Source organism: Fulmarus glacialis, unplaced genomic scaffold (assembly GCF_000690835.1).
Source record: "Fulmarus glacialis isolate BGI_N327 unplaced genomic scaffold, ASM69083v1 scaffold9632, whole genome shotgun sequence".
Lineage (NCBI taxonomy): Eukaryota > Metazoa > Chordata > Aves > Procellariiformes > Procellariidae > Fulmarus > Fulmarus glacialis.
In genome coordinates, this window is record NW_009197287.1 from 63,841 (window position 1) to 80,938 (window position 17,098).

Below are 17,098 nucleotides of genomic sequence, written 5' to 3' on the forward strand. Positions count from 1 at the left end.
GCAACTTCATAGCTTGTGCCCTAATTGCTGAGATTGGGAACGTTACCTTCGTTATAAATTTGGCTATTTCTGCCAATCCACTTGGTTGTGAGTTTCCTCATTTTGCATGTAACTGGGTCTTAATGCCTTTCTAAACTCCAGAATTATTTCATTTCCTTCCTATTTCTTACTCCTGTTCAAACTGTGATCCTGATGTGATAACAATGGGAAGGACTCCCAGACCTTTCAGGAACTAGAAGTTTTGTTAGCCAACATTGTCTTTAGATGGAGGATTGACTGTGCCCCTCCCTAACCTTTCAGCTAATGATTACAGTCACATATACTGTGTTTATCTCCAGCACATGTGTTTGCAGTAATAATAATCAGCTCTCCAGCACTACTGTGCTTTTGTCCAGTTAAAAATATCCAACCAGAAAACACCCTGTTTGACTAAAAGCACATAATGAAAAGGGCAAGCATGTATTGTTAGTAGAATTGAACAGTCTTTTTCTGTCAAGTTTTATTTTCAGATTATTTTTTATGAAACTCACCTCAGTAGTCAGAAAAAAGTAGTTAATCTATAAGATGCCTTTAACACAGATCTCATCACTTCAGGGAAACGGTTATCTAAATAGCCCTTAGTTATCGTGCAAGCAGAAAGTACCAGGAAATGACGCTTCTTCTATTGGAAAATAGGCCAGCTGTGCTTGTTTTGGCTCTCCCCTGTTGTTTTCCATGTGGAAAATATTGAGGCAGAAAGGCTGTCCCTGTCCCCTTATTAAAAATGTTACGTTGGCTAGATGGGGCTCACCATCAAGCTAGTGTGAAAGAAGCTCTTGTCAGTGAAGACATTCATCTTAACTCCCCCTTTGCATTCCAGCTTTGCATCGGAAGTGCAAATGCAATCATGATTTGTGACCTTAAAGATGTGACTGCTTTCTTATGTTTCCACTCAAGGTGGTGAGGTTGAGAAAACTGGCTCAGCAGATTGCGAACTGCAAACAGTGCATTGAGCGCTCGACATCCCTCATCTCTCAGGCTGAACAGTCGCTGAAGGAGAACGATCACGCTCGCTTCCTGCAAACTGCTAAAAATATCACCGAAAGGTAAAGAAGACATTTCTCTCGATAAACAGAAAAACCTCAGTTTAAGGCAGATGGGTTGTCATAGTTGCCGTATTGTCTTGTCCCACCACAAATGTGGTCAGAGAGAGGGGGATGAATTGACACATTTCCCCAAAACACTACTTTGTGCTATACCAGAGTGGGAAGGACCTTACTGTAATGCCAAACCAAAACAGCCCTTTGAAAAGAGGAACAGTCGAAAAAGGATGCACGCACAAATGAAGGAGGTAACGTGGATGCCAAGCAGATATCTGGTGCTAAACAGACTAAAAAAACAGGTTTCTGGAGGCTGAAATTCCTACTCCATGAAGAATTTTGAGACTGAGAAAGAAATCGGGCAGCGAATACATTCCGTAGAAGAAACTTGGAATTATTTTAATGGATTCATATTCTTCACAAAATAGCAAGCGGCAAGGTAACAAAATGTGTAACTTTGGGAACCTGCACCATGCATCTCTGAGGTAGCCCACTCGAAGAGTTGGAGATTCAACAGCTTGGGTGTCTGGAAGTTATGGCAGCTGCTGTGTTGGGTCCCTGGGTGCAGGGAATTTCTACTACTTCTAGGATCCTAGGCTCCTTTTCAGTGTGCCAGATATATCAGGGACCCGAAGACAAGGGAGCAAGTCTCTCTAGGAAACTGTGCTGTCAGTGCAACACTGTGAATGCTGAAACATTACCACTGAATTTCAGCAGTATTTTCTGATGAAAAAATGTTCTGTTGGAATTATCAGCTGTTTAGCCATCAGTCAGAGAAACAAAAAAAAAGGAGAATGTACCTGGACAATGAAGAAGAAAACTATTAAAAAATATGCTCATTTATTCAACTATGTTTTTATCTCTGGGTTCACATTATATCTTCACATTGTCCAGCCAATTTTCACCTAATCCAAAGCATGAAATTCCCTGCTCTTCTTATTTTTTTTTTTAAAGTCTATCACTTACTCTGGAGTGCTGTATGCAGATTCTATGAATATCAGGCTTCACCAAAGCTATTTAATGAATTTATAAATAAGCCAGCAACACTGGGTTGCTCGTTGCAGGCTCAGAGAATTGAAAATCTGTTGAGAAAGGGAAGGCAGGACAAGGCAAAGGAAGGGAAGGCAATGGATTACATTTGATCTGTCAGACTCAGACCCTGGTTTGTATTCTGTCACCAAGCTACATTGTGGCACTTCTTTTTCCCAGCTGAAGCTGATAGTGAAACTACCACATGAGTATCGTGAGCAAAAAGCTGAAGGTGAGGGTCTGGCCTTTTCCCAGTATCCGGTTGAACAAGCAATAGGGCAGAAGCCTGTAGAGACAAAAGCTTTTTAACTGACTACCAGAGAATATTCAGAGAAGCTCCATCTTCACCCTGTAAACATGAACAGTTGCATCATAAATACAGTCACAGGAGAGACACTCGGAGAGCAGAAATGAGACCAGCTGACATATGTGCCCAATCAAATCTAATTCTTGGCTATCACAGATTGCTGTCCGTAATGAGATGGCTGTGAACGCCCTGAAAATCAGAGAATCATTTCAAGCAGTGAATAAAACTGAGGGGAAAAAAACGCCAAGTGCTTGCAGACAAATTGCAAGTGGAAAAAGAGACTAAATCTGATTAATAAATTACTCCGCACAAGTGACTCTCTTAGTTCTCATGCGGTGAGCAATATTTTGTTTACTTCTAGACTGCTCATGTAACAGTCTCACCAGGGCCCTCCAGCAGCTAAAACAGTCGCCTGAAATTATGCTCATTGCATTTCTTCATGCACATATTTCAAAGTAATTGCAGTATAATATTCTCTGTTGTAGGCACAACAGGTAACTATGTATAGCGAAGACATTACATACACTACAGTGATTTAGGTCATGCATTATTTACAGTGGGTGAAATGCATTTATCCTAGAAAAAAACATCCCAGCCAAGTACAGTGTCAGATAGAGCGGGCAGAAGTACAAGAGGAAATTCAGTCCTCTGAACCCAGTATGGTGACATGGTGTTTGAAACTGCGAACTGTTGAGCTCACTGAAAACTGACTTTAGCACATGTACTCACAGTGCACCCTTTGCGTAGCCCCAAACAAAGTCCAAAAGGGCCTGTGATACGGTCTTCTTCACAATAAATACATGCTTTATGGAGGTATTCAAAGAAGCTCTTCTTCTTAGATACCTGCTTGCTCGTTTCTTAGCAAAGCCATTGTTAATTTTGTAGAGATGTTTGCCCTAACACAGGCCCTACAAGAAATGCAAGTCTTTATTTCCTACTAGATATGAAACAGTATAGTGTAACTGCAGATGAACTACTGTGGGGTGGGAGGGGTGGGGGAGAAAAAAAAGAATTGAAAGAACTCAGGGAATTTTTCCCTCTAAGTACGTGGGGCAAAAGGCACTTCAATTATGCTCTCCACAAAAACCCCATCTGTACTATCTGTACTAGGATCTACTTTAAACTAAGTTCTACAACCACAGTTGCAAGAGAAACAGTGCTGAAAACTGTATAACATGAATTATTGACTAGGAAACCTCCTCAGCTCATCTTTTGAAAACTATGCTGAAGACAACGAGATGTGCAGCTTAGTTTTTGACTTTCCTAACTGCATTTTCCCGAAATACTATACAAGAAATATATGAAAACATAGTTTTTAGTAAGCATTTGGCCTGGAGGCATTTGAGAATCTAGAGGCATTTGAGAGTCTACAGAGAAATACTCTGATCTGGGAAACTGTTAATTGAAGCAATCAAAATATTGTGATCTGACATGTGTCATGCGACAGTTAACTGACATACCTTGTGTGCATGGTTGTGTGTTTACCTCCAAACTCAAACAATTAACAAATGAGTTTTAATAACCTATTCACTTAAACCGACCAAACTTTCTGTAAACATATCCAGTATCCAGCTCTCCAGTAACATACATTTTGAGATATCAGGCTGAAGGATCTGAAAGGTACATCCTGATGGCAGTTTTCTTGTGAAAGCTCACCTCTTTAGAATAGTACGGCTGGACAGACAAAAGGTGGATGTAGCTCCTGAAATGAGGTAGGCAAGGAAACTTTTCAGTTTTGGAGGAAATGTAAGTATGCACACATGCTTTGCAGGGAAAAGCCTTTCAAAATAAACTGTGCTGACATCTATTTGTTTTATCTCCTCCCTGTGCTTTTTGAAGTTAACAGCAGTGTGCTGTGCTGAACAGCTGCGGAGGTGTGGGGATCTGCACCAAGCCCTTGGGACGGCAGTGCCAAGGAATGCCTGGAGCAAGAAACTGCTTGGGAAAACAAGGGTTGGGAGAGATGCAGTATCTGTCAGGATTGCTTAAAACACAGATAAATATGGTGCTATTGCTACTTTGGTTCAGTGGGTGACTAGAAAGAACAATTAAAAGTATATTGTTGTTTAACCAATATTTTGTTAAAAACTTATCTGACACTGCATGTTAAGCAAAAGCTAAGTAATAAGAGATTTTTACTGGGGACTTTGCTCACAAAAATAAAAGTGGCAGGAGAAGCTCCGAACTTAAACCGTATAAATAAAATACATGTAAAATTTTTTGACAAGCTTTTTGAGAAGTGATAACAATCATAATGATCCGGTCCTACCTTGATGTGAAAGTTACTGTGTCTTGCGTGCTAAAAGACTTTTTCTTTTCATTATAGGGTTTCCATGGCAACTGCATCCTCCCAGGTTCTAATTCCTGAAATTAATCTCAACGATACTTTCGATACTTTCGCACTTGATTTTACCAGGGAGAAGAAATTGCTGGAATGCCTTGATTACCTTACAGGTAATTTTTTTCTCATGGTGCTACTATTATATGTTCCTCATAAAACAGTGGTAACAGGATTTCTTCATTCCTCTCTGTGGTCAGTTAACTTTGGCTGACTGCCAGGTGCCTACCAAGCTGCTCTCTCACTTCACCTCCTCAGCAAGACAGGGGGAGAAAATAAGATTAAAAGTTCATGGGTTGAGATAAGGACAGGGAGATCACACAACAATTACGGCTACACGCAAAACAGACTCAATTTGGGGAAGATTAATGCAATTTATTGCCTATTAATTGTAAGAGTAGGATATTGAGAAATAAAAACAAAACTCCTTCCCGGGCTCAACTTCACTCCCAACTCTTCTGTCTTCTTCCCCCGAGTGGCACAGGAAGACGGGGAATGGGGGTTGCGGTCAGTTCCTCACACATCATCTCTGCCACTCCTTCCTCCTCACGTTCTTCCCCTGCTGTGGCATGGGCTCCCTCCCACGGGATGCAGTTCTTCACAAACTTCTCCAACATGGGTCCTTCCCACAGGCTGACGTTCTCCAAGAACTGCTCCAGCATGGGTCCTTTCCATGGGGTACAGTCCTTCAGGAGTAGACTGCTCCATTGTGGGTCCCCCATGGGCCATGGTTCCTGGCAGAAAACTTGCTCCTGTGTGGGCTCCTCTCCACAGGCAGCAGCTTCCTTCAGGGCATCCACCTGCTCCAGTGTGGCTCCTCCACAGGCTGCAGTGTGGATATCTGCTCCGCTGTGGTCCTCCATGGACTGCAGGGGGACAACCTGCATCACCATGGTATTCTCCACAGGCTGCAGGCTCCAGTGACTCCCCCTCCTTCTTCACTGACCTCAGTGTCTGCAGGATTGTTTCTCTCACATTTTCTCACTCCTCTCTCTCCCAGCTGCTGCACAGCTTTTTTTTCCCTTTCTTAAGTATATTATTACAGAGGCACTACCAGCATCAGTGATGGGCTGAGCTTTGGGCAGCAGCGGGTCTGTCTCAGAACGAGTTGTGTCCGACATGGAGTCAGCTCCTGGTCTTTTCTCACAGAAGTCACCCCTGCAGCCCCAAACCTTGCCACATAAACCCAATACGCTCTCCCTCTTAATCCTGAATATATTACCCCCAGCAGCCCCAGAATGCCCCAGGAAGGATTAGGTGCTACAGAGGACAACTGGAATGCATTTGCTACCTCCTCTCCTTGCATTCCTCCCCGACCAGGGTGTGAGCAAGTGGGAGTGAGAAATGGTTAAAAGCCACCGCAGCAGAGTGAAATGAAAGAACAGCTGGAGCTTAGCCTGGAGCAGCCAAAGGAGGGAGAGCAGGGACCAAATCCCATTTTCCAGGGGATGGATGCTCCACGTGTTACCCTCTCCCTTGGGGCTGCCTTCTCGCTGCGGCAGATTGCAGCCTGGCAGATTTCCCTTGAGCAACCAGAAGCTGTTGAAGCAATCAACATTAAGGGCTCAGCAATGAAAGATGTTTTCTCATGCTGGTGACACCGTGTATTTCCCCCACCACGGAACTGGAGGACCTCGCCGTGCCTGGAACTAGAGAGCACGCACTGTGCTCCGTGTCAGGGTGTGGGATGGGTTCTCCACAGAGCAGAGCCCCAGCTCGCTTAACTGAGAGCTTTGGCCTGAAGAAGCCCGCAGGATTAGACCCTTACTGAAGGCCTGAGTAATGTGCAATCTCAGAGTATATAATGACTCACAAAGAGAAACAAATTACTGTAATTTAGGGTGTTTTGATTTCAATGCCAGAATTAGAACAATTCATTCCAGTTCAATTGAAAACAGAAGAGACACGGAGTAGGTTTTCATTTTGCAGGGTCTTTAAGCATCTGCTGTTAACAGCGAGAATTTGCAATGAAAGTCTCAAACCACTGTTAGAAAAGCACTTGAAAACGCTTCCTGGGCCTGTTTGCTTAGCCCTGTTTGCAGGAGATATACCCGTGTTATTTCAAAAGGATGTGGGAGCACAGAGTCTTCTCATTGCCAACCACTGGATCTTTTCCATGCAGGGGGCTGATTTCTGGCTTTTCTGCAGGGGAATAAGTGAACAGATTAATACTGGGAAGAGCAAGACTGCATGCACAGGGCAGCACCACCCTTGCGTTACAGAGCTGTGGGGTTCTTGCCATATCTGAAAGACAGATTTTATCTGCAAGAAATTTCTGTATCACTGTGTAACTGGTGAATACAATCAGTGTTTAACACGTACTCAAGTAAATAATACTCAATAATAACGTGGTGAGAGTCACTTGAACTTTTATACAGCACCAGTGAAATGTTTTGGTGTCTGCCTCTCCCCAAAGTCTGCTGGAATTTTGCCACCATGTTGAGTATTCACCCCAAAATTATAAAAAGCCAAGGAAATAAAAGGAAGGATTAAGAAAAAGCCAGGCTCATTTGCCCTAACCTAGGAATCTACCCGTAAAATAATCAGCCTCAGCTTCCTTTATAGTCAAAGAAGAGGAATAACCAGCTCATTTTAAGGCACATATATCAGTCAGTTGACTCTATTCTGGAGGTGCCTGTTTCTCCCAGCTGGCTCCAAACAGAGGCTAGACAGACTCATTCAAATATAGATAATTGTGGTTTACATCTTTAAAGTTATAAGAGGTTAACTCCATCTAGCAGTCTGTTCCCGCACTCCCTAGGTCTTCTCCCCTTTGCACATCCCATTACCAGCCTAATTGCTGTGCACCACAGAAAATGAAGGTTGTATCTGTAGCAAAATGAAGGGTAGTCTTGCTACAGGGTGCAATGGCAATGAAGATCCTTTCTGCAGTCCATCATGCTGGCTGTGCCATTTACACAGCTCCTTCTCTGCCTTCTTCCTACCTCATCCACAGTCTTGAAAAATTGCTCAAATGCAGTCTAAGGGAACTTGTGAATGTATCAAGAAGTTTAGCTGGTTTTTCCTAAGCTACCATTTTTATCCTTGCCCTTGATGCCCAGTGAAGAACAGTTTTAGCTGGCTCTGTCTTTGTACTGTTTTTCTTCACATTAATAAATAGCATATGGCTGCAATGGCAAAATCCAAAACATGTGTCCAAATTATCTGAGCATAAAATACAACCTATGCAGACAGTTAAAATACGTTTATGTAAATATATGTATATATGTAATATATACGTGTATATGTATAGTCCCAAGAGTCAAATGCACTTGATTATTCTCTATTGTTGTTCAGAAACTCTAGAGGAAGATTTATTTTATTTTACCCCTTTCAGATTGATGAATGGAATCTTTGTAGATCTTAAACTGAAAACTGTGTGACAGAGTGAATTGGGCTTTACTTTTGTCATGTTTCACAGTTAAGTAAAATGAAGACCATTTGTAAGTCCTAGTGGTACATCTGTGTTGTGAATTAAGTGAAGAAGCTGATATTATATCGATCGTCTGTACTGCTTCTGAACAAAATGTCAAAGCCTAAATTCCAGCTTCATTCTGTCTGCTGTCAGTTGCCTTCGAAGCAATTGACCTTGGTTGTCTTCTGGAGATTTTCCTCTCCTTTGGTTCTTCCCAGTGTACTATTTGTCAGATCTTCTTCATCCTCCCGCTCCCCAACCCCGGTTTTCTATGTGGCACTTTGAAGTTTGCATCTTTCTCTCTTCCTAGGCTATTTCTTTCCCAAATATAAATTCAACTAGTTTGTGCTTATCATTTACACAGCTGTCTGTCCAAAGCTTCTGCTATCCAAATTAAAATCTCTTGTATCCCTCTGAAAGTTGCCAGCCAGACATTGAGATGTCAAGCTCAGTATAGTAAAACAATACCCTTAATCTTCCTCTGACTGTTCTATCCTCTGTATATATAGCCTTGATATCTTTTGAAGGCTTTCTTATCTTGCCAGTTGCTCAAGCTCTTCATCTGGAACTCATCTTTTTCTAAACATGTATCTAGCTAGATCTAGGCAATGCGTATGACTTGCAAACTCTCTGCACAATATTACTAACATAAGGACTTTTTTTATCCGTTGTGAATCAAAAATACTTGTTCTGTGTCTTAATACTTTGAAATCAATTGCAGGTACATCTATTCTTTGACCTTGCAATTTGCCCTGCTTCAGAAATCCCATCTGAAACAATGATACATTTTCTTCATCCATCACTTTAGCTATGACTGTACTAAGAAATATGCATTGCTTAGCATATACCAGCAGTTTTTTCACACGAAAACAACTTTGTTCTGGAAACCCTTCACAACCTGTCTTTCCTCTTAACTCTTTCAGTATTAAAAGATCAAAAACCACCTCCACCCAGCTCAGTCTCATGCTTTGGGAGTAATCTCTTCTCATTCTGTTGTTTTTGAACAATTCTGGTCTACCCAAAGGCTACGTCTACACGGTCGTATGACTGAGCTCTTGATGCCAACTCATGCATGACATGTTAATAACGCATCAAATTTGTATCCACATCTTATGTAACTGTGCCTTTCAAGTTCCTGCGTGCTGGTTCAGTCTAGTGTCATGATACACCATGGAGCCAGTAACGAACAGCAGAGAGAGGTTCAGAGCAGCTTCCTCAACTCCTTCATGTTCGTGCCAGCAATATGAATATTTCTAGCACCATTAAGTCAAGGAGGTGGCTTAGATCTTTGGTTTTTACTCAGTATCAAAATCAGTAAGGAACCCTTTCCAAAGTCAGTCACCCCAAGCCACCAGGGAGGTGGAGACTGAGCGAACAAAAGGAAGCTGAGGTGGTTTTAGTCAATCTCTGTGACCTTGAGCTGAAAGAATTTAGAAATAGTCTCAGTAGTCACCCAGGAGCCCCCGCCTTCATGCTGGGATTCACCAATGAGAGGTGGCAGTTTCCCTAAACTGCCTCTCAGGTGTATGGACCACGTGAGTGCTTTCAGTCTGCTTCAGAGCAAAAGCCACGCAGATGACATTGAATGGAAGGTGGGTGAAACTAAGCCGGTTGAAAGGGAGTAGGTATACTCACAAGGTCAGTTACTTCTGGGAGCAAATTTAAGAAACTGCTTTTCAAATATTAGCTATTGCCTTTCAGGCACCTCAGATGTGGTTCTGGACTATTTAAGTGCGCCTGCTCAGTTTGGAGTCAAAGTCACACAAATTAACTAAAACAGCCTTCAGCAATTATTTTCACTCTTGTCAGAGAGTGTTGATTCATGAATGCAGATGGATGAAAGTCAATGCGACTGAAGCAGTTACCACTCGCAGATGTTTGCCCTGGTCTTCTATGGAGATTGCCACCCCACGGCCAAGGAGAGCTACAGATGTTAGGAAGCAATTCCTTAAACCGCTGCAGCTTTCAATGTGCCTCGCTAAGTCTGCTGGCACTGATTCCAGGTTCCCTCACTGCTCAAGGCTGTAAATTTGGGGTTTTCAAGAGCTGCTTCAAATTTTTTTCAGCTCTCCCTGACATTGGGTAGCAGTTTGTAGACATGAGGCTGCCAATAGCTGAGGATATTAACAACATCAGCTGTCAAACTTCAGTCTTGTTGCTGTTGCGAGTCAGTGCTCTGTCCCCACCCTGGAATGGACTGGAAGGGCTCATGGGCAATCATTGCTTCTCCACCGGGAAACAGGACCGAAGGGTAGATACGAGGCTTTAAGTCTTCCACTGCTGTGCTGGAAGCGTGCTGGGCTTCCTCTTCCTGAGCAGTGGTGGAGCACACCCCGAGTCAAGGCCACGTGGGGGAAGGTGCTGGTGCAGTCTTGAGATCACTCTGGAGTCTCTGTAGAGCTTTCCCTGTGGCACCTGAGCTCTGTAGCAGTACTACCAAATGTGATAAGCAAATCACACACTATCAAATGCAATAATGAAGATAACTGATTAAGGTCAATCTCTTTAATTGCATTACGGACTTACACTCTCCAAAGGAGTATGTGCTGTGGAATGATGAATTTGGCAGACTTCTACGTTATTTTGAAAGTGGTAACAAACCATTTGCATGTAGACTTGTCTGTCTGTCTGCAGGAGAAGCAGATATATTTTGTTTTATTCTGAGTGGTTTATGAAATTAGTGTTGCTGAAGAGCTGAATTTCATGCACTATAGTCTCAGGTGGGTGTGGGTTAATCACAAGAGCAAGAGAAAAGATGTCCTGCTTAGGTCAAATCTCTTTTTTCTGTCATTCTCATTACATGAAGCCCTGTAAATCTCCAGCCATAAGGCCAGCCAGGTGTGCACATGAAGAGAGAACTTAGGCTGTCATTTTCAAAGGAGTTGAAGACCCTTAGGTGCTATTGAAATGCAGCTCATTAAACCTTCAGTAATTGTTACGTTCCATTAAATTAATATTTATTATCTGTGTTGTAGTTATAACAGGTACATTTCTGAAGTAAAAGGTTTTGCTCTGTTAGTTGCAGAAGACTGAAGAAGACTTTAGTTGAATAGTAGCAAAATGGATCCACTTGTATATTTGTAATTAATATTTTTTTCAAATTTTTTTTTTGCCTTTGAAGGAAGGGCAAAATATGAAAATGAAGCCTCAGCTAGAAAAAAAAAAATAGCTCCTGTAGATTGTTCTGCTGGATACATTTTTGAAATACAGCTGATAGGACTAATGCAGTACTGTATAGCTTTCACAACACTTAGTTGGCCTCTAAACTGCAGCACTAATCTTTCCAGAAGGTTGTGGGGTTTTTTCTCCTTCTTTTGTTTATATTCCCCTCCTGGATGACTCTTCTTATTTTAGTTCATTTCTCTCTATATTAATATCCATCTGTCCCAAGGGTTCCGCTGCTGAGGGAAGAAAAAAGGCATTGGTAAGCTTCCATGCTACAGTATTTAGAGCATCACAAATCACGGTCATATCATGAAACACATCTGAATATTTCCTTATGCCCCTTGGTTGAAAGAGGCTGCTTGGAGATGTGACTGTACTTTAATCCTTGGGAACATACATCAGTAAAACAGGGACATGAACTATAAAAATTCTTAATGGAAAGTAAAATAGATGTTTCGTAAAAATAAGATGTTGCAAAAGTAAAAGTGGAATTCCTTCAAAGGGACTCTTTTGAGGCCATTATTTGTGGCTAACAGAAGTTAAAGAGCTGACAGCAAAAATACCATTCAGAGTTGCCTTCCTTTTCCTTTAAGGAAATATCCACAGGCATTTGTGGTTGTTTCAGCTTGAGTACCCTCCTTCCTCACTCTGTGGCAGCTGGGAGGAACACTATTAAGCACAAGGATTTTTTTTTTTTATGCATGATGGTGGCATGTAGGGAAGATGATTAGGAATGAAGCTCCCACTGAGACAAGCATGCAGAAAGGCTCACCAGTCTTTCAAAGAAAGACTCATTTGTTTCTTATTTAGGTGTTTGGCTTTGTAAAGAATGCAAACAAGGAAAATTTAGACCTAAGAAGTTTGCTTCAAGTTTCACTCCTTTAAATAGGTCTTTAAAACAAACCTGTGTGTTAATATGGGAGAAGAATGTATAGCTTGCTACACAGAGATCTTGCTTGTTGATTAAAAAAGAAGAAACAGAGGGACAACTTTTAATTAATGTGTTTGGATTGTTTTCTAGAATTATTTAATTAGCAATGACATTGAAGATTAGGTTGTAATAGTCATACAGTCATGATGTTATGATAAGAACTCTTTATGTAAGGCTGGAAAAAAGTGAGTTGTATAGCCAACAGAAATTATATGCATCTATATTAGAAAGGATAGCTAGGAAATAAATAAAAATGAACTTGCAGAGAGGAGAAGATTGAGCATGAAAACATGAGTGTTTGGAGGCTTCCCCAAAATTATATTTTTTAAATACCACTTATGCCAATCTCTGGTAAGATAGGCTAGGCAAACACTGCTTTCAAGTCAACAGTGAAGCGTGTTGACTCTCCCTCTTGATATACGCATCAATGAAACTTTGATAATTTTGGAGTGATGATCAGAAACAATCCTAGAAAAAGTAACATGTCAATTGTACCCATTTAATCACAGTTTAATGTGACCACCAACACATCACTTGTGCTAGGGCGTCTAAAACTAAAACTACTTTAATAAAAAATATTTTCAAAATCTGGAGTTCCCAGGTGGTTATATTGATAGTAAGAATACCCTTTACCTTTGCAACAATTTATTGATAATCAGAGTTACTACTGGAATTAGCAAAAAGTTGTTGAAAAGTCTTTTGGATGGTATAGCTACAAACTCATACCTCAGATGCATCCCCTAATCTCAGGTGAGAAGGGAGATATTGTACTGTGTCAGTAAGCCTCCTCTGTTGTATCTCACAGCTCCCAACCCACCCACCATTCGAGAAGAGCTCTGTACAGCTTCTTATGATACCATTACGGTCCACTGGACGTCGGATGATGAGTTCAGTGTGGTCTCTTACGAGCTGCAGTACACCATCTTCACTGGACAAGCAAATGTTGTTAGTAAGTATAAACCTTCTCTTTTCTAGTTCTGTTTCCTTATGGTTTCTCTGTAAACCAAGTGCCTTTAAATATAAATGTAGGAAAAAAATATTTTCTAGGAAGATTTAAAGCCAAAACTTTAAATCCAAACCAATAATAATTTTGAAAGGTTTTAAAATTCAGAATTAATTCAGTTAAAATTTCTTTAACTGAAGTGCCATGTAGTGGGAGCTTTTGAAGTCTAAAACCAGCACATAGATCCAAAGGCACAAGTATTGCCCATGTTAACAGGACTTGTCTCTTGCATCCTAGGTCCCTTGTTGCAGATGTAACAGGGACAAAGACCTCATCCAAAGGGCTAGTCAGGCCCTTGGGAGCCTATGCTGAACTGGTCATTAGTTAGACCTGCAGCCCCGTTATCATTTAGATACCCTTGACAACTGGACCTTTGTCAGAAATACAGATTAAGTCCTTCCCTCTGATTTTTACTGTCTTCAAGGCTACAAAGCATAGGTCTCAGTTAGTATACTGAAGGCTAAGGCAGCAAACATCAGTGGAACAACAATTAATATGGTAACTTTGTTGGACTTACAATGACATTAACAATCATTGCTTTATATTTTGTATTGTAGCACATTTTTTATTAAATACACTCTCTGTTTTGAATCTGTGACTTTCCTTAATGAACAAACTTACTGTTTATTTCTTGGATTGTTTTGTTGTTAAATAACTATTCCTCCGAGAAAACGATATTGTCTAATCTTTGGCCAGGAAGTCAACACTTCTGGGTTCAGAGCATAGCCATCATTGACTATGACTTTGGAGAAGTCATTTAACTTCTTCCTGTTCCCCGTATGTTTAACGGGAATACCGCTAGCTGACACATACTTGCTTTATGAAACAAGGATTCTGAAATGAACCAAATCAATCAAAAGGTGGAGTTTGTTCAGTCAACATGTATTTAAATTGGGAATTCATTGCCACAGAGGGTTGTTGTGTTTTTGAGTTCAAGAGATGACTAGACAGATCATGCAAGAAAAATCCACTGAGAACAATGAATTGTAGAGACTTCCTCCTGGCTCAGGAAGTCCCAGAGCTGGAAGCTGTTGAGGCCTGGGACAGTGTGGTGAGAAATGGTCACTGTGGGCTTTCCCTGTTCCTTAACACCTTCCTACGCTCTTGCTTTTGTCCACCATCAGATACCCTGGCCATGCACTGAGCTAGATAGGCTTAACTCTGACCCAGTGCAGAAGTGTTTTTCTTCTTACACAATTTGTTGAGATACTTTGATGAAAGCCAGTGCTGTGGACATGTTTACATGCTTTATGTTGTGGAAAAATGGTATGGTCTATGCCAAGTTTCAGTACTGAGCCAAACTCTTGCACTGACTCCTCTGTTGCTGTGCGCACCTCATTTTCTCCATCCCTAAACTGGAGTTAGTTTTCCTATCTAAAAGGATATCTGAGGATTCATGTGCTGGCATTTTAACACCATTTTTAAGTAGCATACTGTGAATATATTATTGTATTCAGGATTGACTGAAAAATAAGGTGGACTATTGAAAATTTGATGAGTGTTTTGCCAAAACCTCCATTTAGTATTTCACTAAACAGCGTAATTTTGGACAACACACTGTAAAATTTAAGACTGCTGGAAAGACCGAGTAAACTTCAACACATGCTCCTAGATCTGAGGAGGCTGGATAACAAAAAGGTCAAACAGTAATTTGGAACAAATTGGAGCAAGGTAGATAAGGAAGGAAAATCTTCCCTGATTAATCACTACTAAGCAGACAGGTCTTAATGATAAGACAGTACATTGCTTGTTTTCTAACCCATTTTTATCTATGCGTTTATGCTAGAAGACTTTACACAAGTTAGTTATTGGCATTACGTGTGAACACAGCAGCAGAAAGGTGTGCCATTTCCACACCTTTGTGATGTGGGGTTTTACTCTTTGCTTACTAGTGACTAAATAACAAGGTATTTCATTTTTAGGTGTTGTAGGTTTCCCATGTGGAGATGGAAGCTTTGATCTGCAAAACATGTATCAATTAGTCTACTTTCAGAGATGCAATATGATAATTTTTGGGTATAGCATGAAGTCCTCGGTGTGCAGTCTGAACTTTGCAAAAATGGTGTCATTAAAAGTTTGAAGAGAAAATGAAGTAACACTGTAAGAAACTTTGTTTACAAAATGCTCTGAAGACCTTAAATGACAGCAGAAAGAAATGAAAAAAAGAACTGGCCCTTTTGCCCTTTTTCTTTCTTTTTTTCTTTTTTTTTTTTTTTTTGAATGCAGCTAGCTCTTACACAAAAATCCTGGCTGTTAGTTTCAATTTAATTGAAAGCTATTAAACCCAAATTAAATACATGCATATATATTAATTGAAAGCTATTAAACCCAAATTAAATACATGCATACATAAGTATATGTGGAAGGGTTTTCTAAATGTTGTAAAGCTTTTTTTTAATCTCATTATTTAATGTAGACTTGAACACCTCCAATGGAGATGTTCCCGCCAAATCTAACTGCTACAGATCTGCCCAGGTTTCTAACACATCAAACTCTCCCAGCTCATTCCAGCTTCCACTGGTACTGGACATTTGCCCACTAACATCCTGATTTTACTCAGAACACTGCTTGGATGTTTCTTCATTTTGTTGGATTATGTTCTTTGTCCTGCAGAGGGGTCTAATATCCGAACTTTTATAAATTACTTTCCAAGATTGTCCCTATAATATCGGGGTGTACCTTAGTAGTGTGGTTGAACGCAGAGAGCTATTTTCACTCTAAGTGGCGTTAGCAGGCGCCGCACTGCAGCCTTCATGTTTTGATGAAATGAAGCTAGGTGTTGTGTTTTTTTTTTTTAAATCCTGTTTTAATGGAATAGATTTTGGATTAGCACAAATTTCTTTCTATTTGTGGCATTTGCATGCTGTTGCACATAATTTTTTTTTCAATTTCTCTGTCATATCCCAAAAAGTTTCCATTGGTATTGTGTGTTGCCTGTAGCAGATAATGTAAACAGATTCATAGATTGTCTTCAGTTCTGTGTTTTTCTAGCTATGAATTAGTCACGAGGGAGTAGCTAGAGTACTGCATTAAACCAACATGCTTTTTTCCCCTGAGACAATAGGAATCACTTTGCATACATACCCACCTACCGTGCTAATGGAGGCTGTTATTTTGGAATCCGTTTCTTAAAACCACATAGCCAGACTGACTGCACTTTCCACTCCTCAGTACATTTCCCCCACCAGAGGCATATATCATTCAGAGATTGCTAAGAATTCAGTAACAAAAACAAGCAATGCTAAGTTTTTCTAGTGTATTTTCTATCCAACATAATCAACTATATTCTTTTTTATTAACTGAAAAATTGGAGAGTTAACATTTGATGGAAAAGGTCCAAATAGAGTATTTCATTTTGAATCCTATTTCATACAGGAAAGATTATTTCCAAATGTGGCCAAACTGCTTGGCTATTAAATGCTTGGCAGCCCTGTTCTGTGCATAAGAGCAATACAGAACTTTAAATTAAGCTGGCTTTTACTAAAGCAGTTGTTCTCAGAGTTATACCGTTCGCACATTTGCATTTCTGAGAGGCAGCTAATCACCTGCAATCTGAATATTGTAAAGGCTTTTAAAATTACTTTGTCACTAGCTAGCTAACATGCATTATAATTTCATTATCCCATTTCAATAAATTTTCAAGTATTTATTGAGTATGCATTTTTTTAACATCATGGAATTGCTTTAGTGTGCTTCAGGAAGGTTAAAATTTAAACACCCAGCTTTTTACTAGCTGCAATACAAGATGTCTTCATGAAAAACACATCTCCCTCTTCAAGACAAAAAGCAGTAAATAATTCTCTCTTTCCTGGTAAATGGAATTTAGGTTAG

The 17,098-nt window shown here is 40.4% G+C and overlaps 1 protein-coding gene across 1 annotated transcript in view; it reads left to right on the plus strand.

Moving 5' to 3' along the window:
* The window catches only part of LOC104072891 (E3 ubiquitin-protein ligase Midline-1-like), a 48,182-nt gene that overhangs the window by 20,126 nt on the left and 10,958 nt on the right, over positions 1 to 17,098 (plus strand). Inside the window, 3 exon segments of the mRNA XM_009572491.1 lie at positions 937 to 1,085; positions 4,742 to 4,869; positions 13,070 to 13,213. Of these exon segments, the coding sequence (XP_009570786.1) occupies positions 937 to 1,085; positions 4,742 to 4,869; positions 13,070 to 13,213 (421 nt within the window).